The following is a 27008-nucleotide window of genomic DNA, read 5'->3' on the forward strand; positions in this document are numbered from 1 at the left end:
TAACCCTTTCCAATCCAATTTGTATCCTGGTTTTCCTAGGAGGCTTACTCTTTTTCTGCCGTTATACAACAGCACCATCTGCTGACTTAAGCCAGTACTGCATGAGATGACACGTTGGATAGGCTCCAACAGCAGAGAGGCCGGCAATATACAGTAAGAGAACCCCAACGAACGTCTTCCAACATCAGAGCTGTACAGCCTTAAATCATAATGTCTTCAGACATCAGACAGTGGATTGGAAAGGGTTAATATATTCTAGAAAACCAGGTGAAAAAAAGGGTAAAGTCATGATTTTGCCAATACTTTATTAACAACAAAAACGTGATAAGAGAAAGTACATAGAGATGAATACGAACATGTGTTTTTAAAAATCTGGATGACAAAAAAAAAAAAAAAAATTATACTTCAACCAAGCCACATGTCCAATACCTGCTGGAGGTTTATCTGACAGAGCCACAGACTATCCGGTACAAGTCCCTTTTTAGACACCCTTCTTCACAAAAAAAAGCAGGTTTAAGCAGTGTGTTCCAAATGACTGGATACGTCTTAAATTGTACAAAAGTCAGGAGCAGAAGATACAAAAAGAAAAAAAAAATTGATTATACTGGATTTACATCACTTCCAATGAGCGGGATCTGGAACATAAGATGTTAAGAAAAAAAAAAAGTCTTCCCTCTCTTGTGAATTTCTGCCATAGAATTAGATAAGTCTGCGCGTACGCAGTGCACAGCTCCGGTGCCAAAACAAATTTTCCCCAAAGTGAAAGACAAAATTAGAACATTTTATAAGTTATCTCAACCCCTGCCTTGAAATGGTTTCTGGGAAGAATGACAAGGCCATCATGTGGAAGGAGGGTGATAGTACTGTCCATAATTCCAGGCGTTCTGGTAGTTGTAATGCTAAAGGAAAAAAGTAAAGACAGGTCTTTAGACTCCTGTAATGCAGAAATGCTGGATATGCAAAAATAATATGTGGTTCATCTGTGAATGACATTTAGGGTGAATGCAGACGGCAGAGTTGAATTCTGACTGAGATTCTCGCAGCGGGATGCGACCCTGTGCCCCTGCAGTGACCCGCGGCTTTCCTGTCCAGCGTCTTCACTGCAGATGTGCCGGCTGGCGCACAGGCACACATGTGCAGTGTCAGCGATGACAGCAGCGTGAGCCTTGCAGAGGCTCGAACTGAAATAGTTTTTCGCGATCAAAAATCGCAGCTGTCTGCCATATGATTGCATTGTTTACGGAATCCTATGCAGAGTGCAACAGCCGAAATTCTGCATGAAATCTCAGTGCAGAATTTCCGCCCATGTGCATTCAGCCTTACACAAAGTGAAGTTTCTATTTTATAGCAAGCGGAGATCTTGAAAACAGGAAGTAAAAAAAAAGTTGCGCAAGTTGAAAAAAAAAACGTTGATGTTAGAAAAGTATGCTTTAATTACCTAATCTAAGAGGACAATATAAAATTAGGAAAACCTTACAGGATATCCATGTTTCTGAAGCAGTCTTTCCTCTCCCACCCGTCTTATGCTAGTGCATTGTAAAGTTTAACTGAAGGGGGCTTTGGTTTAGCTTACAATGACCAAATGATGTTGTTGGCAGAAGTCTCCTGGTTACCAGTAAAATTTCTAGCTATAGTACACAGTGGCACCAGCCAGTTGTACCTTACCGACTCAGTGGCTATGTAGAAGACATTCTTGTGGCAAAAGCAATTGCTTTAAGGGGTATTCCTATCTCAGCAATCATAATTCAGGATGTTCAAAAATTACAAAAAAACAGCACTCAGATTTCCAAAATGCTCCGTTCTCCAGATATTGATTCCTCTGCACCCTGATTTACTACTTGTTGCCAGGGAAACAGACTTTTGGAAAAATAGGTGACCTATGCTTGCACATTTTTATATAGTGCTGGGAGTTTAGCAGTGCATGCTATTTTCATGGATAAGCTGGTCTGTTTTCCTGCCAACAAGCAGTAAACAACCAGACGGCAGAGGAATCGATATCTGCAAGATCTGAAGAATGGAGCATTTTGGAAACAACCAACTTATGGGTGAGTTTGTGGTTTTGCAAGTTCAAAACACACTGAAATAAAATTTCTGAGATGGGAATATCCCTTTAAAACATAATACTATTTTCCACAAACTATATACATATACAGCATCAGAGCAGAAGATTCTACACAGCCAGTAGTGGTATTTATTACAGTTCTACAAGGAGTCTCCGCATTTTAAACCTACTGAAAGGCAAATCTGCTTTATGCCATAATAATTTCTCCTTTTCTATATAGCTGCATAGTTGTGTATATTTGCCTTTCAGGAGCTTTGAAAATCCAGTTAAAAAAGGAGGTATGTTGGTGATCAAACTGGATATGCTCTGATGCTATATGGTACATCATCTGCTTTTCAGGAACCTGGAGAAAGATGGACAATTTGCAAAATGTAAGGGTGCTGACCTCTTTGTTTATGTAGGGCTTTTTGATCACTAGACCCAACTGAAGAGATTTCGCTTAGTTAACAGTGGTTGAGAGGAGGTGCGTTATTGCAATAGAAGCAGCTGGATGTTCATATCGACAAATTGTGTCACCTAGGCTGCTCCCACCAGACCGTTAGGAAGTGCTGGGACCAGTAGATGCATGAGAGCACATACACAAGGTGACTAGGTTCAGGACGCCCTCTACAGATCACCAGTAGAAAGGATCGTCTGATAGTCCAGCAAGAAGGAGCAGCTCCAACTGTTCCGTTGTCCGCCTTTCAGAGACAGGCGGCACATTGGCTACAGGCCCATGTCTGTCGGATCAATTTCCAGGCGCTTGGGTGAAGGAGGTTTCGTCTCACAGAGTCTGTTACATATACTGCCTTTGACACTCACCAGACCTCTTTTTTGCAATGGTGTGGTGAAACTGGACTGCTACGGAGCGGAACCGGGTTGTCTTCAGCTACAAATTTAGTTCTAGGTTGGGTACAGACGATGGCTGTGTTCATGTCTGGAGACCTAGAGGTGAGCACCTCAATACTGCCTGTGCTGAAAGTACTTAAGAGGACTCATCCGGACCCCACATAGGGTCTCTGAGGCATAACAGACTAGATCCCTAGGGCAAGAAATATGTGCAACCCATTATAATGGAGGAGCTCAAACAGGACAAGGGGGGCAGGGAGGGACATTGAAGCAGCATTAGATGTCACTACTCTGCACCCGCAATCCCGATTTGTCACCACTGCAACACAGTATACATACTGTGAAGATCACTTAACTATGCAGTATAAATATATGAGGGGGTCAATATAACAATCTCTCCCATTGTTTCAGTTACAAAAAAAAAGACTAACAAGGTGGCATCCTGACTAGGAGGAAGGTTTTTACACCAACATAGAAGGTGCTTCTTTACTGTAAGAGCAATGAGACTGTGGAACGAGACAACATACCTGGTACCAGTTTGCATAGTTATATGCAGGTTGCACAGCGGCAGTGGTGGTTGTTGCAGCCACTGGAGCAGCAGACATTACTGCACTATCATCTGTGTGCGCTCTCTTAGCATCAGGCTGTTCCAACCTACAACAGACGCAAGAGTTAGTGTATATGACAAAAAAAAAAAAAAAAGCATTTCCCTAAAAACACAAACTGCATATACAGCTACAGTCAAAGGCAGTGATTTCTGTGCCCTCATAAAAAGCTACCGAATGGTGACTGGCAGCAGGTCTCTCACAATTGAAGTTAACATGGCTGTTTAAGCCCTTAGTGACGGCACTACAGTGTTTTTACGTCCTGCAGGACTATCTCCCTTCATACATCCCGAAGGTCGGCTACTTCTTATAGCTGTATATCAAAACACATCCAAGTTGAGCCAGTTATTGCCTACTTGGAAACCTCAGACAAAGCAATAAAGGGACACCACCAAAATAAGGCATGTCACCCTCGCACCACGATTCTATGTGTGATACATTACATACTGCGTCTATTTAGACAAGTCAACTTCTTGAATACAAATCTGTAATTCGATTTTGATCCAAAACTTAAAACAAATTAAAAAAAAAAAACACTTCTCTACAGAAGTTATAAAGTTTACCCATTCTCAGCTTTTCTTTTCAAAATGTCTTGCTCTCTTAAAAGCCTTTGGTGTTCATCATAGGTGGTCAACAACCTGAAAACAGTTGGAACACAATTAGTAAATGTATTTTGTAATATTTTACACAAGAGACACCAATGAAGTTACCCATAGATTGTTAAAGGTAATGTCAGCTCCAGCAGGCTGTCCATTACAGGGCAGGAGGAGTTCAGTCAATTGTTTTACAGTTTTATGAGGAAATATTCAGTATAACTAGTATGGTTTAAACCCCTGCACACTGAGCTGATCAGTCCAATCGGCGGTCCTAGCAGTGATTGGCTGCTATCTGTGTATGACTGTACATACAGGGGTAGCTGGTAATCACCAATAGCTACGCCCATTGGACTGTTCAGCTTAGAATAAGCAACGGTTTAGATGAATAAAATGCAAGTTAGACTGAATCTTTCCCCATTACACTATAGATCATCCTGCTCAGCTCCTCCTGCTCTAAAACACGGTGCCTGCAGTTTAGACAGCATGTTCAAGCTGACAAGACTCCCATTCAAAGCACACCCATACTTCCATATAACCAGTCAGAATATGCTGTCATGTGTGTACATGAGGAATCATACTACTTCTAGCCACTATATGACTTGAAGCCCACTGGCGAAAAATTTAGGATACATCTCTAATTGTCAGTCTTCTCTGGGCTGGTGGGCGAACACTAGCTGCTATGACAACTCCCATACACCACAAGCAATGCAGGAGAATCCTTTCTCTGTAGCACACTGTTGTGAACAACATTCTGAAGGAGATTATACATCAGTACTGAGCAGTGAAGATGTGAATCCAGCATTGAGGGGAGATCAAACACTTACTAGAAGTCATGCAGTCATGTCAGTATGGGTCTCTGGCTCCCTCCAGCAGCACCCTCCTCAAGAATTCTATGAGATGGCAAACAATGCCCTGCCCCCATATCCTGTAATGCATCTCAGTGTGTCTGCTGCTAGAGAAAGGCATTACCTGACAACAGGCAGTGGAAAGCAGAGCGGGCAGCACTTGAGTGGTTTTCCAGAAAAAAGAAAAAGTTTGTTCAAAGACCAAGTGTATTTACACTAGCAATTATTAACACCCCATAATACAGAGTTTGGGGGACACTGCATGCAGTCACCTCAAGTCTATGCATTCAAGCAGTATAGGCTGTCAGTCAGCTGCTCGCTATTTTCACTACAATCTACATCGTCAGGAGTGTTCTCAGCAAGACTGATTAGTAGGGAGCAATAGTCCACTAAATGCCCTCAGTTTTCTACCGAAGATATGGAATTCTTGTAAATCACCCCTAAAGTGAACTTCGTGATTGCCAGGTTATCTAATATAATTACTTTGCCATTCGAGGACATGTCTCACCTACGATACCCACTAAATGCTAAAGTGAATGGGGCCATGAAAAAGAAAGTGTAGGAGGTCTCCACCCTTACAATTAAGACCAATATTGCAGCAACATCAGTCGCTAGGTCCATGGTGATTTTGTTGGACCAGCTCCATACCTTAATCTCCCGAAAAGCTTTCCAGAGAGGACATGGCCAATTGTCTGCCCCTTGTCTGCTTATCAGTGGATCTATACATCATTTTCAGTTCATGTGCCTGCTCGTCGCATTTTTTTTCCAAGATAATCCTAAAAAAGGTAGCTTTTTTACGATCTTTTAAGCATTATTATCGTTCCCCATTTAGACGATTTTCTTTTAGATAACAGAGTCAGACTCAGGACTCAGAGCCCACTTAGATTCCACCTTGGGGTTATTATGGTCCCTCAGCTGGATTGTAAAAGATTCCCAAGTCTAGTCTAGAAGCAGAATGCCTAAAAATTTTTTAGAGGTTGTTTTGGCATCACACCTCTAGTGTTCATCTCTGCCTTTATTAAGATAGCAGAATGTGATAGAAGTTTGTGAAGCCCTTTTTCGGTCTCCTCAGGTTTCCATCAGATAGGTCATGGGGGTGATCGGTCTCATGACATCCTGCATTAGCGTGATTCCTTGGGCCCAGTTTAATTGCAAGGCCTTGCAGTCCTTTATTCCCAAAAGTTAGGACAGGGCTCAGTCCTCCTTAAACCAGGTGATTGCCATATCCCCAAGTGTGAGGAGATCCTTAAAATGGTGACTGTGTTGATAACCTCGTTTCGCCAGTTACCATATTTACAGATGCCTATTTGACCAGCTAGAGGGCCCACATAGGACAAAGTTATGTCCAAGGAGTTTGGAGTAACTATGAGGCATCTGAATCCTCTAATTTTAGAGAACTTTCTGCCGTATGGAAGGCTGTTCGTAAGTTTGAGACAAATGTGAAAGGAAAACAAAATTTTTTCAGACAATATTACATCAGTGTCACATATTCGCCAACAAGGATCCAAACCTGGCATCGAGACTTCTAGACTGGACTGAACGGACTCTCCATTTTAGCCTTCCACATAAGGGGGTCCAAGAATTTGACGGCAGACTTACTCAGCCGCAGAGAGATGGATTCAGGGGAAAGGACCTTTGAACCCCCACGCTTTCAGCATGATCACAAGGAAGTGTGGGGTGCCTCAGTTGGACTTGTTTGCCACTCAAGAACATTCAAAGTGTCTGTTTCTTCTCCCGGAGTGCGGACAGAAATTACCTAGGCATAGACGCACTCTCCCATGCTTGGGACCTAATATATGCTTCCCTCCCATGCCTCCAATTCCTCTCATTTTAAGGAAAATCCAGAGATTCCTGGGCCCTGCGATTCCGATCGTCCCCTTCTGGCCAAAGAGGCCACTGCTTACCTCCCTCAGTCCGGGATCCCATCCACTTACCCTTGAAAACAGACCCTCTTCAGCAGGGGCCTCTGGTATGCCCAGAGGTTGAAGCTGGTGGCCTGGATGCTGAGAGGGTAAAGTTTCTGGACCAGGGTCTTTCGGGTAGAATGGAATCGTCCCTCTGCGAAAGCTTCTAATTATCAACAAGCTCATTCCACTAGGGCGGTTGCCCGTTTCTGGGCGAAGGCAGCTCAGGCAACAACGGACCAAATCTGCAGGGCAGCCATTTGGTCCAGTACCCATACATTCGTTAGAAATTATCGGCTGCATTTAGAGGCCAATAGGGATATGGCTTCTGGCCGTAAGGTCTTACAAGCTGTGGTCACTCCCTAAAGGCTCTTTCACACGAGCGTATATCAGCCCGCCGTTTGCACGGTCAGCCGATATACGCTATGATCTGATGCATTGTATTCCAATGCATCAGATCACATGGTCTTATTTCCGCGACGTAAAAGCGCCGGGCCAGCAAATATAGCACCAGGCTCAAAAGATAGTCCTGGAACTTCCTTTCGGGCCAAAATACGTCGGCCGCTGCACGGGCTCCTATGAGAGCCAATGACAGCAGCGGGAGAAGGGAGGTAGTTTAGCAGTGTGACTGCTAAACTCCCTCTTCTCTCCTCCCCTCTGGCTGATTGCAATGGGAGGGACAGGAGAGGGCGGAGCTAAGCAACACCCCACCTCCTCCCATTGCTGGCTGGGGACAAGGGGCATTGAGGGAGCTTAAGCTCCGCCCCCTCCTATTGCAAACAGCCGGAGGGGAGAAGAGCCAGCAAGGGGGAGGGAAGGGGAACGGCATGGTGGTGTCAGCGTATATGCGTCGGGGCCCATGCCATCTGATGTGGCACACAAATGTTAAATTTGTGCGCTGAGTTTTTACGCCTCAGATGGTAGCATATATCACCCCACCATGAAAACAGCGGCCGATATGCGCTTGTGTGAAACAGCCCTAAAGCCCGTGTTTAAATTGGTATTCCTCTAGGTGTATGCTGTTAGGATGACTAGGGTAATATGGGAATTTATCCTACTGTTAATTCCCTTTGAGTCTTCCCGACAGCATACAAGCTTTCCCTCCCCGTTTCTTTCTGGCGTTCACGTGAGTTAACGTGTTATTCTATAATGCTTATACGCAATAAATAAGTATTCTTTGCGTGAGAACAGCGTCACTGTAGTTATTTTGTACAGACTGGTGAGCTGGTGGAGGGGAGTCACCTCTTGTACTTTCTGCTTCCTGTCCCTACAGGGGTCCAGAGGACAGCCTTCAAGTGTAAGATCAACTCCTATATTTGTTACCGTAAAATCCATTACTTATGTTCATTGGGGAACACAACAACAGAACTTGGGCATAGCTCTTGCCACGAGGAAGCAGACACTAGGCAAAGTAAGTTAGTCCCTTCTCCCAGCTATACCCCTCCTGCAGGCACTTAGCTAACTCAACTTGTACTTAAGAAGTAGGAAGGAAAACATTAAAACATCAAGCGATTACAAAAACACACTTTTACAGGTTTGCAAGAATGATATCTGAGTCTCTTGGGCCAAGATTGCGCTCGCCCTGTATAAGTACAATATTGACCCAAGAAACATTTATAGAATCTGTAGGTAGAAAGGGAAGCAAATGGGAAGGTAAGGAAAAAAAGCCACTAAAAGTATTTACATATACCATATAGAAAATTGTAGCATTATATACGACATACAGTTTTGCAATTAACCCTTTTGCTGCCAATTGTTTGACCATTTTGCACTAGGACAAAATCTTCATGCTTTACATTTCCAAAAATAAAGTTTAACACTGAACTCCCATAACCATATATTTCCTGAAAATAGATACCTGGCACGTTGCTGTGCAGCAATTGGACACTTTATATATGCAAGCGCCTTCATTCAAGTTTTCGTAAAAAGCAAATTTTTTCTTCTAGCCCCTTAAGGACATGGCCTTCTCATGGCAGCTGCCAAGAGGCATTTTCCACAAGGGTGTCAAAGGAATGCCTCCACACATTGCCACACTTCGCAGGCTGTCCGGTCGCCAGATTTATCAATGATAGAACATGTATGGGACCATCTGGGACCGAAACTTTGACAGCCTACGAGTTTGCACAATCTAGAGGCTGAGTTACAGCAAGTGTGCAGCGATATGCCGCAGGATACCATACGGAACCAGTATGACTCTATGTCCATCTGTATCACATCTTGTATCCATGCTAGAGGCGGTTTAATAGGGTACTAGAGCCTTTATGTCCATCCATATCACATCCTGTATCCATGCTAGAGGCAGTACAACAGGGTACTAGAGCCTCCCTACAAGGGGTCAGTTTTCATAATTACCCTTTTGCTCTGATGTTGTAATCACTTACTTATAACATTACAATCAGTTACATTCTGACAACATTAAAAGAGGATACTGTATATAAGGGAGGATACCATAAATGGTTACACATCAGTTGTGTGATTCGAAAACTCTCGTGCTTGATTATTTGACAAATGAGCGTACATTTGCACTTAAAACTCACATGCAAGCAGAGGTTTACACAAAATGTAAGAATACACCATGGTGTGCAATGTTCAAATATACCGCAATCATCTAGATCGGTTGTGCTCTAGAGAAATAAAACAAAAGCCGTGCAACATTTAGCTGTTAATCCACAAAATGTGTTAAAGGGCACCTGTTACCTACTTTTAGCCCTATAAACTAAGATTATGGGCCGAAAATAGGTGGCCTGTGGAGTCATCCAAGTTTTATACTTGCCTTCACAATCGTTACCCCAGTACAAGAGCTGGAAGCAGCTGCTGAATGCATTAAGTGGCGCTGCTAATTATTCCACCCATTATAAAATTACAAACGGGTGAACTACTTAGGGTTCATTTCCATCAGGGTTATATGGAACCTCCATTGCAGATTTTTGCTAGAAAATAGGAAGATATTTAGTAAATTCCAGGAAAATGCCGGGACTGTTCGGTGCAGTCATAAGACAGAATCAGCCAGCAACAGAGTGCAGTTTTCCTGCCCCCCCGAATGGAGAAAAAGAACAAACAAAAAACAAGTAATCCCCTAACACTGATGTGAACGAGTTCTCAAGACGAAGTGGTAGGCTTATTTCCTGTGGGTGCAAATGACAGGTCCACTAGAGCTCTTAATGCTTTCTGTAGGACTTTGAGATAATGAAGACTGGAAAACACTAGGAAGGCAGGATAAGTAGCCATGGTCAGGAAAGTACCTGCAAATTTAGTTGGGTGGTACCAATGTGTTAGGGTGATGCATCCTATAGCTACATCCTGCTGAAAACAGATATGGGCAGACCAATTTCTGTAGATGAAAGAAAAAACAGACTAGATCCTCAAAAGAGGTGAAGAACAGAAGAGAAAGGCAAAAAAAGGAGAGTACTGTGAGTTCTGCGGTTTGCTACTTGCAAAAAAGACAAACCATGATCAAAAGGTTGAGCCAGTGCTGAAAAAGATTCCATCTTGACCTTTTCCAGAATAGCAGGACCAATTGCTCTGGACATGAGTTAGTGCTGGCCTTCCGGCTACCTGCTCTTCGATGTAGGTCAGGAGAACTGTGTTGAACCAGACTCTCCGGCTGTGCGATATTGAATATAGAAAGTCAGAAGAGCTGTACCGTACTTAGTGCCCAAGACCGTCAAGTAGGCCACTGCTGCAGTCTTTGAATGGCCTACGGCGGAGAACAAACTAAGTAGCTCCGGTGTCTGAAGGACAGAAGGGTACCAAGAACCACCTAGATTATAATCCCAAAGCAGGAATTGTGTGGGATCTCTCCTGGAACGATAGAAGGGAATGACCAGAATCCGCTTAGCAAGGCAATAGTCCCCTTATGTGATCTTGCAATCACTAAGTCATCAAAAATCTTCTTGAAGAGCTGCCTTGAGGAGAAGGGAGGATCCTAGGGTCAGGAAGAAGGAGCTGGATGCAGCTGACAGCCTACAGCGTTGCAGAACGAGGGAGAGGAAGTTAGCCCTCCTCAAGTATACCAAAAGGAAGTCTCACCACCCCTCCAGGACACTGACAGGAAGTCCCTCCTCTCAATGCAGCCTGTATAGGCCGACAAGCAGAGACCTCAATTAGAGGAGTTGACTGGGCCAGACAGTCAAAGGAGGAGGGCGCCTCAGTGACTGTCACTTAGTGGAAATATCGCTGGATATGGGGAAGCAGATAACCCTATGGTTGTTGGGAAGCAGAGTGGTTCGTTGCAACTCTGTTCCCCTTTGTAGTCTTGGAGAGAGTAACAATGTGTGTGTGATGCAGCACTGTTAGCCCACCCCAACTAAGGACAATCAGGGAAGTTAGCTCATTCTCAAAAATGCAAAAAAAAAAAAAAAAGAAGACCTGTAAAACAGGTGACTGCAGGAGGGGCATAGCTGGTAGGAGGAACAAACTATTTGCTTAGTGTGCACCTCCTAGTGGAAGGAGCTATACCCAAGGTTTTACAGTGTTCCCCAAATGACACAGATGAGATATTTTTTGGCACCCCCAAGAGTCTCATGGCACACCAGGTGTGCCATGGCACTGTGGTTGGAAATCACTGTTCTAACGTATTGAGTGGGTGTCAAGTTATATGAGCAACACATCGAAATCTCCTATGAGATTCTAATGAGCTGTTAGAGGTTCTGGTATGGTCTTTTTTTATCTGCTCATAATATGGACACATTACACCTGTCTGGAAAAAAAGCAAATTTTATTTAAAACAAAAAAAATTATATTTTTGTTAGGTCTGCAGCATGTAACTAGTATTGCCAAAAGTGATCTGCATACATTACATGCTAAAGATAGTGTATGGACAGAGGAGGCTGTGTAAAATATACAAGTTATTGTAGCTTGTGTATGTGGCGTGTGCGACTCATTTAGCATTGCAATCTGGACACAGCTAAACGTCTGAACCACAAAGTCAGAAGAACTTAAGTATCAAGATCAGATTAGATGAACAAATGCTTGTCTCAAGCCGTCCTATATGCAACAGAGCAAGTACGCCTTCTAAAAGGATGGAGGGAGAGGAATAAATAGGCTTCATTGTACCCTTGTACATGATCTCTCTTCTCTTTGTAGCCAACACTTTACCCACAGCTCCCCTCCACTGCAGTGAAGGTATAACCCAGCTTAAGGCCACCTGCAGACAGGAGGGTCAGATCCGGCGGCGAGGATTCTCTCCGCCGGACCCGACCCGATCGCCTGCAGGGACCAGCGTGTACTCACCCGCGGCTCTGGCTGTTTAATGTGCCGGCTCTGCGAGCCCCGCACAAAAATAGAACATGCCGCAGTTTACTTGCCGCGCAATATTTCGCGCGGCCAAACCGCGGCCGTCTACATAGGATTGCATTTGTTAACACAATCCTATGCAGGCTTCCAGTGGCAGAAATTCCTCGGGAAATCCCGCTCGTGTGCAGGGGGTCTTAGTGGGAGTTCGGCACCTCCTCTTGTTATATCTCAGCCTTGAATCCCACTTAGAGATGTGCTTGTGTTTTAAAGACAGGATCCTTGGCTTTAAAACAAAAACAAATCAAAACCGCTATGTTGAATACATTCTGAGATATAGGTGTATTTAGAAAGACCCTTCTCACACATCCTTGGCTACTGAAGTGCCACTCTAAGGATGTATGAAATGTCCTCAGCAGGTAGGGGGTTAAAAAATAAATAAGTCATTGTTTAGTGAAGACCAATCATTGAATACTTTTCTTTATGTCAAAATTTAGCATTAAAACTTACTTATTAATGTCTGATCCAAAATCTTCCAAGAACTCCACTTTCCTCTGAGAGAAGGCAATTCTTGTAGTCAAAGGCATTGAGCTTCTTATCACTTTATCAAAAAGTAACAAAATGCTGCTTTCATTCTGTTTCACATCAACGCTAAATTCCAGATCAATTAGGTTGAGGTATAGCTTTGTATTCTCCTGCCCAGAAAGACATACCAGTTAGTTTTTTTTATCCTTCCTGGGCACAAAAATTCACTGCGACTTACCCGGCAAGGTCAGCTTAGAGGGACAGTTGTCAACATGTTGTAATATAAATTACTTACAGACATCTCATAGGTCATCACGATTGCCAATACAGTTAAAGCAAACAGTCACTCAACACAAAGAGCACCGTCCAGAAAGAGCGATGGCATCAATGACGAAACATACAGGTAATAGGTTCAGGAAAACTTTGTGACTTACCTGAATAAGCAATTGAAAATAGATTAAGTGTATTAAAACGTATCTAAAATATAATTTTAAGAGCTCCAAACATTGTACAGCCATAAAGGTTAAATAAAATTGAAGCAGCTACCCCTAGGGGGTGCTTACTGTATGTGGAATTATTGGATTCAATGGCAGCTGTACAATTTGTATGTTTAAGCTCTCTCTAGCACGAGCGGCAGGCAACCAGAATTTTGTAATTTACGGACACTTCCATACAGAAGATTTTGTAGCGATGAGACAGTGCTACAAATCGCATGTATGTGGAGCCCGTGCTTTCCTATGGGCCTTCCACACAAGCGATGTTTTGTAGCCTGCTACAGCGAGATTACAAAATCGTTGCAAGCTCTATACAGCCGCGATTTTTTGGTAGCCCACGATTCCCTATGGAGTCTCCTTGTTTATCGCACGAACTCGCGATTTGCGTGAAGTGTTTTTTTTTTAAACATTAGAAAGTTCGACTAACTTTTTTGCTACAAAAACCGCACGATTTTATCAGACGAGAAAATCATGGGTAGCAGCAACATGATGCTACATTTTTCCCCAAGAAAAAAAAAGCATCACTGCTGCTACACAATAGTGTGCACATTAGCAGCGATATCGCTGTTGCCCGTGTGGAAGCGGCCTTAACTTATGAAAGGATAGGTACTTTTAGTGTTTAAAAGCAGCCACCCATCACTGAATACTACCAGAAATGGCAATTGAATTGGTTCTGCACATTGCAGGGCACCAATCTGTGCAAGAGAAGGGTGGTAGAAACATTCATGCCACAGCTCAATGATCTTTCAGCAGCCTGAAATCACACCTTAAACTAGGGTTGAAGATGCACTTACTTTGTCTTTCTGAAGGGCATCACTTAACACCTTCTTTGCCTTTACTACGTTTTTCTGAATTTTGAAATAGAAGCGAGCAAGTTTAATTGCGTAAAACGAGAACTCTTGCGTGGTTTTAGCATTTTTCATTGCTTCAGACAAGAGTTCCTCGGCCTCCTTAATATTCCCATGCCGCCGTTCTAAATTCACTCTTCTTAGTCGAACCATTGCTAGGCCTTCAACTGACTCTTCCAGTGTTTTTAATATACGTTTGGCATCCTCAACATTGCCTGCAACAACAGGGACTGTTAGGACAATGCTTTGTGAAAGGATTTGCGTTCTTACAACAGAAAAAAGTTGCAATATCTTACCTTGTTGTTCCTCAAATCCAGCCCATAATAGATGAGCTAACGGTTTCTTCAGGAGATGGATATTGCAGGCTCTGTTGTAGACATGTCTCACTCCCTCAGCACTGTGATGCTCCATATACTTTGCATACTAAACACAAGAGAGATTCTCTGTTAATACGTCTAAGAACGATGTAAAGTGTGAACAATAAAATTCTTGTTTTAAACCCATTCAGCACCTTTATTGAACCACTAGACTAGACTCTGTAAGGAAGGGCGAAGGGAGGCAACGCTGTTGGCATATGCAGCAGTCAAATCTGGTTGCAAGCAGACCATCCCCTAATGCAATAGATATAGTTATAGATGAACAGAATTCACAAGTATACAGGGTTAGACACGAGATCAATGTGTCAGACGATGTGCCACATAAGAGGTCACGGGTCTTACCTTTATCCAGAATTCCTCATAGCAAGCACAGGCTATGACACATCGCTCAAAGAGGATGACCACTCGCTCATGGGAACCACTCTCAATTTCTAAGTCCAAATACTCCTTCCAGTTATTGATCTGCACTTTTTCCAAAGGTTTCACATGAAAGTAGGGTCTTTTAATCTTTAAAGAAAAGGGTAAACATTCATCAAAAGATAATAACCTTTTGCAACAAGCAGCAATCTACACATACAGCATCACTTCAAATCCACTGTTTGGCCAGTTTGGATTACTACTAGACAAGTGAGATCCTTAAAGTTACACTGAACCCATTGTGGGTAGGGTGGAAAAGGGGACGGGGGAAAGAAAGAAACTTACTCCTTCTTCAAAGGTCCATCTTTTATGGACTTCATTTTCATTGAGGCTGAAGATTTCTTGATGAACTTCAATGATTCGATGTCTCATGTTCTCCACTTCTGTTGTACGCTGCAAAACAACAATTTTTAAATGAAATACTCACATTTCAATTGACCATGTAAGCAAGTTATTTCTTTTATTTCCTCAGAAGAAACTGCTACTGCTCATTTTGAGAACACTATAGCTCTACAAGACTTATCTGCATAGCTAATGACTATAGAATATTGAACAACCAGGACTTCCAGTATGTACTATACAGGCTCTTCATGAGGGAGAGAGGTTTACAGAAACTCCTATTACAGCTTCTGATAGTGATTAGAGGCTCCTGTCAGTTCTGTAATGCAGATAATAGTTCAGCCTCCATGACTAAATACTTGTGATCTAATTTATTTAGGAGACTAAGTGAAAATGATATTAACACTGTCCTCCCAGCAGGCAGAGATTGTACTGGCCCTAGCTGGTCATGTGATGCAGAGCTCATGCATCATGGCGTTTATAGCACACATTAGAGCAGTGTTTCCCCAACGTCAGTCCTCAATGCACATTAACAGGTAATTTTTTTGGGATATCCTATAGCAAGAACACCTGTGGCAATGTCTGAGGCACTGACAATTACATCACTTGCGCAACACTGGAGGACCTGTTGGGGTAGCTGGAGAATTGGACTTGGGAAACAGTGGCATAGAGGAAAAGAAAGCAGAGCAATCTAAAAATCAAGATCATGTGTGATACGTATTAGACAGAAGGGTGGCAACACATGGGAGTAATGTATACATAGGAGAAGTCCACAGTGTGACAATCAGGTGAGGGGTGCAGTGATGAAAGTCTTGTTTTCACTGCAGTGGGCTTTCTGAACCTGAAAACCCGACAGCAAATATGCACCTAGATGGAGTGGATATTGCCAAGCATATTATTGTGGATCTGCTGTGGGTTTTAACCCTTGTATTCCAAGAATTGAAATCCACTGCATAAACAAACATGCTGCAGATTTGTTGCAGAAAATTTCCACACCACGTTAAGGAGATTTCTGCAGTCTCCTCCACATGGCTTATAGTGTAAATGCTGTGGAATTTTAAGGCAGTGTATAAAGCCACGTTAGAAAGACAACTTTGCGTACCTGTGCTGGATCAGCTATGTCCTCAAGGCCAGAGGGATATTCAATTTTAGATCCACTATGATGTTTAACGGATGCCAACTCTTTTCGCAGCTCAATGAATTTATCACCAGTAAGAAACTCTTTTGGCAAATGATCTTGTATGTGCTCTTTAAACCTGCAGGAGGAAATGTAATTTATACAGTGAAAGGTCAAGAAAATGCAAATGCATCTAATCAATTGAGGAAGGAAGGTTATACAACCTACTCTTATTCACCCAAGCTGTAAAGAAGCATTTCATGTCCAGTGGACCCTCCATGAAACCATCTGAAAATTAACCCTCTGCATGAGGCGATACTTAATCTGTTAATGACAGTGGATTGCAAAGTTAGGTTGCTGGCAGCTTCAGCTCACGCAAAGGTCTAGAAACACTATTAAGGGAGGAAAAGGTCTGTCAATTAGCTTTTCAAATGAGAACAACGATTCAGAAGTACATTAGTTCTCTTTTTTTAATGATGGGTCAATGTATGACTAACAGAGGTCTCACCCTTGAGAAACCCACCAAAACAGACCAAAGAGGTTATGTACCAGCTTGGTACTGCGGCTCATCTTATTCAAGTGTTCCGGCTGTGCTGAAGTACCAGAACTGTGGTACAGCAGTGCCGCTTCCCTACATTTAATCCTGGGGGTTCTGGAGAGGACACCCCCTTACTAATCATACATTGATGGCCAATGTAAAAACCTGGCAAAATACTTTAGTAGTTATCCTATGAAACCAATGGTGAGGGTTTTAACGATCGGGACCCTCACGCATCCATAGGACAGTGGTTACGCGTGCACACTAATTCTCAATTCATGTCTATAGGACTACCAGAGATAGAGTACAAGTACAGTACTCCATCTCCAGCAGTCTCACACAGATGAATGGAGCAGTAGTGCACTCACATGACCACAGTTCCATTCGTTTAGGGACACTTGAGACCCCTGTGTACTTGGTCAGTGCAGCTCCTGGTGGCTTGACCCACACTGATCAGATACTTATCCATTGTGGATAGGTGGTAAAACAGTTAAGTGGGCAAACCCTTTAGCGCTTGCCTTATAGCGCATGCATAACATTCGGAATACAACCACATCTGTTACAGACATTACATGTTGAAGTACATAAGGTGTATTTAAGAGTATATTAAAAAGGAATCATATGAAAAAATTGCTATTCTGAGAACCTTCAAATGCAGCTTTAAAACAGAACGAAAAACTAATATTAATATGCCATCACTTAAGATCCAATTCGGCATTTTGTAAAAAAAGTCAAAATACCCATTTTACGAAATTTATATAAAATATCTATACTTCCTACAAAGTAAGACTCTGCAAATACCAAGTATACAACTAATGAGCCAGAGAACCCGTTTCCAGGAGTTTTCTCAATGTATATATCCATGATCCCCCAAGGAGAAAAAAAAAAAAAAAAAAAAAAAGAGACATTTAACTTTTTTATTATGGGCTAGAGCAGCAGCCTGCAACTACATTTATTACAACGCATAGCATGCTCTAAGTTCCAGTGTGGCCTACTGTAGAGATTTTACAATGTCTTAGGGTAGTTTTACACAGCTGAGCGCGATATCGTGCTCGGGAACGTGCAATGTACCTGCAAATGCGAAGAGTTTGTGTCTAAAACGCCTCCCATCACTTCAGTACAGTTGCAATCCTCTGGAGAGGCTGATAGGAAAGGGTTTCCCATTGTTTTCAATGGGAAACCTAATATAGCACTCGTGTACACATTGCATAACGTGCAATGTGTTTTCCGGCCCCATTGAAAACAATAGGTGAGGCATTCCGAGGGAATGCCCAAAGAGAACACATGCCGCGAATTTTACCCGCACCGCAATGCATGGAAAAAATAAAATTCACTTGTATAGTCTAGCAACGCACAAACCTCGGTCGTGTGAAAGCGGCCCAACAACTTAGAACTTATCCACACAAGCATGCTGGGGTTGGGTAATCAAAAAAAAATAAATCAGCATATGAATGCCATCCACGTGTCGTCCAATTTCAAAGATCTGTTGACATTGTATGGGATACTTTCGTTCACAAAAATCGGACTAGAATAGTGCTTGTGGGAATTGCCTAATTGGCCATTATGGTTCTATGCATGTACACACCGATAGAACACAAATGTGACCAGCTGTCTGAACAAATCCTTACCTATACAAAAAGGGACCGAGGTGATTTTATGTCACAGATCCTAGATCAAGGCTCTCAAAAGAGTCTTCCTCTTGTTACAAGAGTTACCGACCTACTTGGTTTTTGTTGCATTTGCAAAGGAATGGTTGTCCCTATATCTGTTGTGCATCATATCCACCCATCTGTCCCAAAGCCTCTTAGGCTGCGCTCTCAGCCTGCTTTTACAGCATTTAGGGCGTCGTTTCAAACGCTTTTATTCGATTTCCGTGGGATCCCACAACATAGCATTTGTATGCAGCGTTGTAAATGCTGTGATTTTTCGAGCGCTCTCTGCTCTATTTTAGCGCACCTCATCACCCATCACAATGATGGGGTGCGTCAAACGCTGTCCAATGCGGTAAACGCCATTTCGAACACTGCATTTTGCCGACACCTTTGCAAGAGCGGCCTAAAAGGAGTATACAGCTAGATTCTACATTTCCAGAAAGCATTTGAAAGGCCTAAAGAGGAGTGTCAACAAATGGTGCCATCTGCATGAGGCCGCCTAGACATAGTAGTTGGGCTCCTATATTCTGATCAAAATGATTTTTGAGGTGGTCAGTAAACCGTTAAGCAATTTTAATTTGATCATTAAATATCAGTAGTAGTGCTGTAGCCACTTGCATTTGCTTGTACTGTATTGTCACAGTCATGGCGTACATACACCCGCTCATTTAATGCAACTAAAAATTACACAGCATAAAGCGTGGACTGCAGAATTACCCTACAGTTATTGTTGCCGCTATCATGAAGACAGCGTGCATAGGCACCATACAAAAAAAAACAACTTAAATTCAAAAATTTTAATTAAGACTAAGTGGCTTCATTTTAGATTGATAAAAGATAAAAATGCAAGAGTGGACATAGCCTTTAAATATTCTGAGATTTTAAAAACTACCACAACTTGCCAGATTCATCTAAACTTACCTTTGAAAATGGTGAGCATAGAGCTGTGTGGGAATTCCCAGAAGACGGCTGTATATAGAGGTCACTCCACTTAGATTTCCCTGTTCAGTCTCGTAGCTGATATACATTTCCCATAACTTATCTGAACGAAAGTCCAGACCTGCCGACATTATGGCGTGCTCAAATGTCCTGTAAGACGGAAAAAGGATCAGAATGATCATTACACAGACCCTATTGATAAGCTCACCTATATAATTCCCATACAGGGGCAGTTTATCAAGCAACACCCTTCCCCACTTCCCCAATCTATTTTGGGGAAATCCATCACAAGATACATGCAAGGAATCTATTAAAATGATAATGGTATCCAAGAAAAACCTGATGAAGCCACATTAGCAACACACATGGGGTCTTGTATATTCTTGTCCACAATGTTTATTTTATACACAGGCTGTTTTTCACAGACTAGGATCCTATCCGCACATTAAGGGCAGCTTCGTAAAGGCGTTTGCGCAACGTATTTGCGTTAAAAATGAGGTTGATTTGCCAATTTGTTAACACTAGCATGCAACACTGTTTCTGTGGATTAAAAGGCTATTTAGCCTAATAATGGCCAGGTGGTCTTTTTCCTGCCGGTTTGTAATGTTTCACGCATCCCCTTGTGTATTTGCACACCTCCCATAGACTGCTATGGAGGCCTTTGCTGGGCAACAGGGAGAACGATAGAGCAGGTCATTTTTTTTCTCTGCGCAAAACACGCTCACGTGAATGAAGCCAATGACGTTCACCGCACATTGCATGTGCAAAAACATGCCCAAATACAGTCATGCGAAGCAACCCCAATTATGTCTCATGCTTCTTGCACTTAAGTGTCATATTTATGATTATATATTTGTATTTACCCTGTGATAAGCATATATGTTGTAGGATAGTTAGTGATTTTCTTTGTGCAAGTTTTTGTACCCTTTTGCCTATGGATCTTGCTTCATAATTTTTTTTCCTTTTTTACACTTGTGTCCATCAATTTGTCTACATCTTATTTCCTGCTGGCTGCTCTTGACCCTTTACTGCAAACATTTTAAACACTGAGTGGATACTGCCGTGGGACTATTTTTTTTTAACCCCTAGAGGATGTGATCAACAAATAGATTTTTTTTCTCTCTGATAATACACTTGAGAGCACTCCATAAGGACTTATTGACACGGGCGAGAATCTCGCACAGATTTTGTACGTTTTAAGACGCATAAATATGGAATCCATTTTTTTGGAAGAAAGGAGAAAAAAAATTGATTAATAAAATAAATAAAATCGCAGCACGTTCTATCTTTGGGTGTTCCCGCAGACAATGGGACCATAAAGGCCATTGCATGGCACTCATATGATGTGCATGCGAGTGCAATGCGATGCTGCGCTTTGAACTCAATGTTACGATCCTCTGACACGAATGAAACATGCGCTTGAAGATCAGAATTTCACAGAAGGGATGAGAGACTTTTTGGATGAAAACCGCACGTTGGCAAGCGCGATATCAGGCCAAGTTTCTCGGCCCAATATTGCCCTCGCCCATGTGAATGTAGCCTTACAAAGAGGAATGAAAATAGTTTCAATATACAGGCTCGCAGGCCTTCACTAACTTTACAACGCTACCAGTTAACCCTGACATCTTCACTAAACAACTGAAGGTAGAGAACTGCATAAGCATTTCAGGACCCACATCCACTTGCTTGATGCACACCACTTTGGACATCATGTTCATGAACTACTTAGGCTAACTTTCAGGCTTTCTAATACCACTTAGTAAAACGCGTCGAGCTGTGAAACAATTGACAGCTTGATCTCATAATCATAAGCCATGAATTGATGATAATTTTAAGATCAATGAAACGTGTATTGAATTTCCTTATTTATAAAGACCATGGAGAAGAAAAGAAAAAAAAAGTTGCAAAGCATCCTTCTTGCGGCTTATGGGGTTTATAAATGGCTCATACGGCCTCAAGCATGAAAATAAATCATAGTGGTTTCTGAATATGATGATGTAATAATGAGGTATCTTATTTGCTCAATATAATCTCATATTAAAACCCGCACTCCCTTAGTGTATTCTCATGAAACGAGGGGACTGCTGAGGAATCACTGAGAGGTCCTTCCTCTCTTAAAGGGGTTGTCCCGAGGCAGCAAGTGGGTCTGTACACTTCTGCATGGCCATAATAATGCACTTTGTAATGTACATTGTGCATTAATTATGAGCCATGCAGAAGTTATAAAAAGTTTTATACTTACCTGTTCCGTTGCTGGCGTCCTCGTCTCCATGGTGCCGACTAATTTTCGCCCTCCGATGGCCAAATTAGCCGCGCTTGCGCAGTCCGGGTCTTCTGCAGTCTTCTATGGGGCTCCGTGTAGCTCCGCCCCGTCACGTGCCGATTCCAGCCAATCAGGAGGCTGGAATCGGCAGTGGACCGCACAGAAGAGCTGCGGTCCACGGAGGAAGAGGCCATCTTCAGCGGTGAGTAGAGAAGTCACCGGAGCGCGGGGATTCAGGTAAGCGCTCCGGTGAGCTTTCTTTACCTCCCTGCATCGGGGTTGTCTCGCGCCGAACGGGGGGGGGGTTGAAAAAAAAAAAAACCCGTTTCGGCGCGGGACAACCCCTTTAATGTCTGAGTCTTATGTGTGATCACTTGCGTCGCTCCACTCACCACTTAGAAAGCGAGTGAAGACTCATGCAGTGACTTCTTGTCTGTAGCCCTACATTTTAAGATATTCTTAATAAACTTTAGTTTTAAATTGTCTATACTTTGAAAGGGCTTCAAATTTCCAAATATAGACACTTTCCTGCCTCAGTGAAAGGGACATCTGTAAAAAAAAAAAAATTTTTTTTTTTTTTAAATGCAATAGAAGACTGCCATTAAAAAATGCTTTGCCCATTTCGGTCTGTTTCAATATACTCCAGGGACACTTCGTGAGCTGGTTCACTACAATGTGTTCATCAGGCATTGTGGGGGTAATTTAGAGATACAGTGGTTAGGTCACTGTTTTGACCCCCTCCCCCCCTCCTTTCCCATCATTTCAGTGTAAGAGGCAAAAATCAATGGGCTAAGTGGAAAACTCCACAATCATTTCTTAAAATTCCAAAATTGCACAATCTTGTCACAACCCATCAAACAGATCTGACTTGTACGTGTGACATTTTGAACACTAGTCTGACCTGTTCGGCTTGTGAGGGTTTTGACTCTTCTCTCCCCAGAAAGCCTTTTAAAACCTTTCCTCTCACATCAACATAGCCATATAAGGCTATATAACAAAAAAAAAAAAGACAATTGTGCTGTTCACAATATGGTATTAGGTAGTTTTGTGGATTTGTCTTATGCAGGGCAAGATGTACTTTTTACTGGTACCCTATTGGGGTACATACAACTTTTTAGCCACTTTAATAAAAGGCAAAGTGAAGGGGGGGGGGGGGGGGTAGGAGAATCCAAACCCTGGCAATTTATTTTTCAAACACTCAGCATGTGGGCTACAAAGCAAGCTACACATGCAGTAATACTAATAACTTAATGTAACACTATTATATAAACCAGTATTTTAATGGGAAAAAAGGGAGTATGTGTTGTCTTAAAAAGCTATAAAGGTTTTAAAATTACCGTATATACTCGAGTATTAGCCTACCCGAGTATAAGCCCGTGTACCCGGCGCGATGGTCTCTCCGGTGGTGCGGCAAGACGCTTGAAAATTCTCACCGCTGTCATCTCCCTGCTCAGCTTTGAATTCCCCCGCCGTCAGTGCTGTGATTGGATCGAGCGCCAGCCAATCAGAGTCTGCGCTTGATAAACCAATCACAGCCGTTCAGTGAGGTCATCCACTGAATGGCTGTGAATAATCGAGCGCCGGCTGTGATTGGCTGGTGCTCGATCCAATTCCAGCGCTTACCTACACAGCGCTGACGGCGGGGGAATTCAAAGCTGAGCAGGGAGATGACAGCGGGGAGAATGCTCAAGCAGCTTGCCGCATCACCGGGACACAGACGCAGGCTGGGAGGGGAGTACTGCGGGTTTTTATTTTTTATCTCACTCAAGCATAAGCAGAGAGGGGCTTTTTCAGCATAAAAAAAAAAATTGCTGAACAACTAGGCTTATACTTGAGTATATACGGCAAGTCCTACTAGGACAGTGTTCCCCAACTCCAATCCTCAGGGACCGCCAACAGGTCATGTTTTCAGGATTTCTTCAGTGTAGCACAGGTAATGTAATTTTTGTCAGTGCCTCTGAAATTGCCACAGGTGTTCTTGCCATAGGATATCCTAAAAACATGAGCTGTTGGTGGTTCCTGAGGACTGGAGTTGGGGACCGCTGTACTAGGAGACTACAGGAGGTGATCGACTCATCCATCATAACACTGCAATACGTCTGTCAATGTTAAAGGTACACAAAGACAGCAGATCTGGGGGCCTTTATTGGGCATTCGCCTGTTAAGACGATTGTGGTGCATGGGCTCTGACATTTTTCTTGCAAGAGAGAAGACCGCAAATCATTCCGTCGCCAGAAAAATAAAAAGGTTATGGGTTTTAGAATGTGGTGATGCAGATTCAATTGTTATTCTTTAAATGTGTTTAAAGTGCTTTTATGTGCAAAAGTTAAAAAAAAAAAAAGGCTACAGAAACTTGATATCCCAGTTATCATGCTTTTACCAAATGGGAAAGGCTTTGAAAATAAATTTTTGAACATTTTCCCCACCAGTGTAAAAAGAGGATTAGACAAGTTATATTTTATTTTAGCTTCTATAGCGCAGGAAATGTGTTGAGCCCATGGTGCTAAGCAGCCAATTCTCTACCACTTCTATTGCCAGAAACAAGTAGACTCAGCCAGTTTGAGTGTGCATGAGTACAAGGGGAAGTCCGAGTCTGTGTATACATATCCATGACATAGCGCTTGTAAATCAATGGGCTGAGGCAGTATGTCCACAATTTTGATAGTAGCCAGTTGATAAACTCTTGCATAACTCACCCTCTCATAGTGTTGGACGTTTCTGGGTCAGCAGGATCTAAAGTTTCTTTTAAGAACTGAAGATAATGTATCCAAAGGTCAACGCTTAAGGTAATAGCCTGAATTCCTCGACGATAAACCTATACAGCAAGATAAAAAACAGAAGATACACCAAGGAGAATGATACACTTCTTGTTCGAGAAGAATGACTTGTATCCGGTCAACCTTACAAAGGCTAAGTATTTGGAATTTCAGTGAAAATCTGCCATTACCATTGAAGTGGAGGTTGAATAGAACATGGCTTATGTTCTGAGCTCCACTTGCAGGATCTTGATCTTCAATGTGCAGCTGTATTCTTAGCAGGAGCTGAGGGCTGGCTTTGGGGTACAGACCATAAGGCACAGACCCATTAGATTCTCATTCACAGCGTCTGACCACAAATTCAATAAACAAGTAGCAAAATGTAAACCAGCAAAAATTAAACTAAGCCACCACACAACGAATGACAGAAAGCCCTGCCCTACTTGTTAAGCTGCAGTGTAATATTGGCTTGCACTGCACAGCTTGACAAACTGTGGAGAGTTAAGGAACCTGTCAACAAAGAAAGGAGATATTAGGACAAATGTCACGCCGAGTGACAAATGCTGTAGTAATAATCCTGCCTTGACCTTACACGGGGGCCTAGACCGGGCCCTATGCCAATGTCCAATCTTCTGTCTACATAACACCACAATTACCTCGTCAGCCTCCAGGACATTATTGTTCCGCTTTTCCAGGTCAGCATATTTCTTCCAGTAGCCATAACAATATGGATAACGAGCAAGGAACATGTCAAACACTCTCCGCGAGGCCTGAATGTGATTCTGGATAAAAGAAAGGAGAAGAGCTAAACAGGTAATCTTAAGATCAAACTAAATACCATTAAAGATGTTGTTCAGCTATAAACCACTGATGGCCTATCCTAAAGGGTCTGCTGCGTTGGACCCCGACAATGACGGGTGCACTACTGACCGGAGTTATTTTTGCCGAAAGCAGACAGTTTCAATCCCACTGTAGTTTCCAAACTTGAAATGACATGCAAAGTTGTCATTCACTTCAATAGTGTGCGCAATACCAAGCTGGGCCACTACAGTGGGATCAGAATGGTCTGCTTCTGGCAAAAATGAACTCTAGTCATTAACAAACTGGCCTGGGGCACAACTAATTGCCGTGGGTCTTGTACAGAGGGATAGGGAAAAAGTAGCTGATCTGTGAGAGTCCAAATGCTAACCTCCTCCCTAACCCGACCACCAGTTACCAGAATGGGAGTTCTGTGCCCCACCCTTCCCTGCAAGACTGGCAAATGAATAGAGCAACCGCATGCATGCTCAACCACAGCTCCATCTATTTTGATAGGAGCGCCAAAAATATCCAAGTTAAGGCTGCTCAATTGTCTTCCACGCTCGCATTGAAATGAATTGGAGCACTAGAGGTAGCCACCATTTTCAGCTTTCCAATTGAAATAAATACTGTGGCAAAGCATGTGTGCTGCCACTGCATTTGTTTGTCAGTCTCTTTGGAGGACTTAAAGATTGTTCCAGCAGAAGAAGAGTCCAGTTTATTCATAAGGTGCTGCTAGCCTGGCCCTTCTTCCCTCACTGACCATGTAATAGCTAGAAGACTGTCAATCAGAGTGGATTGATGGGCTAGCAGCACATTATCAATAAGCTGGACCGATTGGTTGCTACGAACAGCAGAGACAAGCTGTAAGGTCTTAGAAAACCACTGACATTATCCCATAAGTGACAGACCTTTTCCATGTGTAGCGATTCTTCTGTCCACCCAGCGAACAGACCAGTAACACAACTCACATGTGCGACAGATCCATGCAACGCTGGAGTCAGAAGCGCCATAACACTGCGCCTTCATACTGAGGTTTGTTGGGGTAGAAGCAGTTGGACCCCGAGCAAACCGGAAGGGATTAAATACCCTACTAACATGCCATCAACTACAAGAGAAAACCCCTCTGAAAGATGGTTTACATAGGAAGTACACACTGTCAGTTTAAAGTTTAACAGGCTAGGGTTTAAAAAATAAAATAAAACTTTTTTTTTTTTTTAAGGATACCTAGACAAGGCTTGTATTAGTATTGAATTTTTGGAACATCCTCCATAAAATGAACTTCCCACTCTTCTCCAAGACTTTTTCATATACTACAGCAGTTCTCTGGGATGCACTACTCTGATCACTAACATCCAATTTTAAGTGTTCCCTGAAAAGCACATCTTTAGGAAGGCCGACCGCATTTCCACATGTAACTTATGTGTATTACATTCTTCAGAACCTGATCCACTTCTGCCATTAGTAAGTCCCACACTCCACTCACTTAAAAGGCCCTTCATTATTTTTATGTGCACAGATAGTGACTAGTGACTCGTACAGCGTTATACTACCTTATCCAGAAAAAGATGGCCAGACACAAACCGGCTCTACTTTCCTTATAGACTAAGCTCTTGTGAACAAGGACTTGACTATTGAAGTTTATTAGTTTAATACTGCATGTAATGTCCAACTAGGTTTGCCACATACACCATCAGTACTGCAGAATATGTTGGCACTATAAAGATTATAAATTAGTAATAACCCTTTGCAATCCAATTTTGGATTCAGGGTTTCCTAGGGGGTTTTCTCTTTCTGCCATTATACAATAGCGCCATCTGCTGGCTAAAGCCAGTACTGCAGTATGGGACATGCTGGAGAGGCCCCTAACAGA

General features: G+C 42.6%; 1 protein-coding gene and 1 non-coding gene across 4 annotated transcripts in view; both read right to left on the reverse strand.

Moving 5' to 3' along the window:
- Positions 1 to 288: 288 nt before the first annotated feature.
- Positions 289 to 27008, reverse strand: part of PRPF39 (pre-mRNA processing factor 39) — a 30355-nt gene continuing 3635 nt past the window's right edge. Inside the window, exons 1-13 of one of the 3 annotated variants that reach the window (XM_066608104.1) lie at positions 24994 to 25115; positions 24529 to 24633; positions 24278 to 24396; positions 19301 to 19468; positions 16175 to 16328; positions 15019 to 15126; positions 14659 to 14823; positions 14236 to 14362; positions 13886 to 14154; positions 12583 to 12767; positions 4059 to 4133; positions 3418 to 3544; positions 289 to 899 (exon numbers count right to left, since the gene is read on the reverse strand). In XM_066608104.1, the coding sequence (XP_066464201.1) occupies positions 840 to 899; positions 3418 to 3544; positions 4059 to 4133; positions 12583 to 12767; positions 13886 to 14154; positions 14236 to 14362; positions 14659 to 14823; positions 15019 to 15126; positions 16175 to 16328; positions 19301 to 19468; positions 24278 to 24396; positions 24529 to 24555 (1584 nt within the window). In that variant the 5' untranslated portion in view covers positions 24556 to 24633; positions 24994 to 25115 and the 3' untranslated portion in view covers positions 289 to 839. Of the gene's footprint in view, positions 900 to 3417; positions 3545 to 4058; positions 4134 to 12582; positions 12768 to 13885; positions 14155 to 14235; positions 14363 to 14658; positions 14824 to 15018; positions 15127 to 16174; positions 16329 to 19300; positions 19469 to 24277; positions 24397 to 24528; positions 25120 to 27008 lie in introns of those variants that run through there. The other 2 variants (XM_066608102.1, XM_066608103.1) reach the window with 2 other exon arrangements.
- Positions 12837 to 12921, reverse strand: LOC136572129 (small nucleolar RNA SNORD127). Its single transcript, XR_010785784.1, has one exon. It is a non-coding gene; the product is annotated as a small nucleolar RNA SNORD127 (small nucleolar RNA).

Source organism: Eleutherodactylus coqui, chromosome 6 (assembly GCF_035609145.1).
Source record: "Eleutherodactylus coqui strain aEleCoq1 chromosome 6, aEleCoq1.hap1, whole genome shotgun sequence".
NCBI classification, from domain to species: Eukaryota; Metazoa; Chordata; class Amphibia; order Anura; family Eleutherodactylidae; genus Eleutherodactylus; species Eleutherodactylus coqui.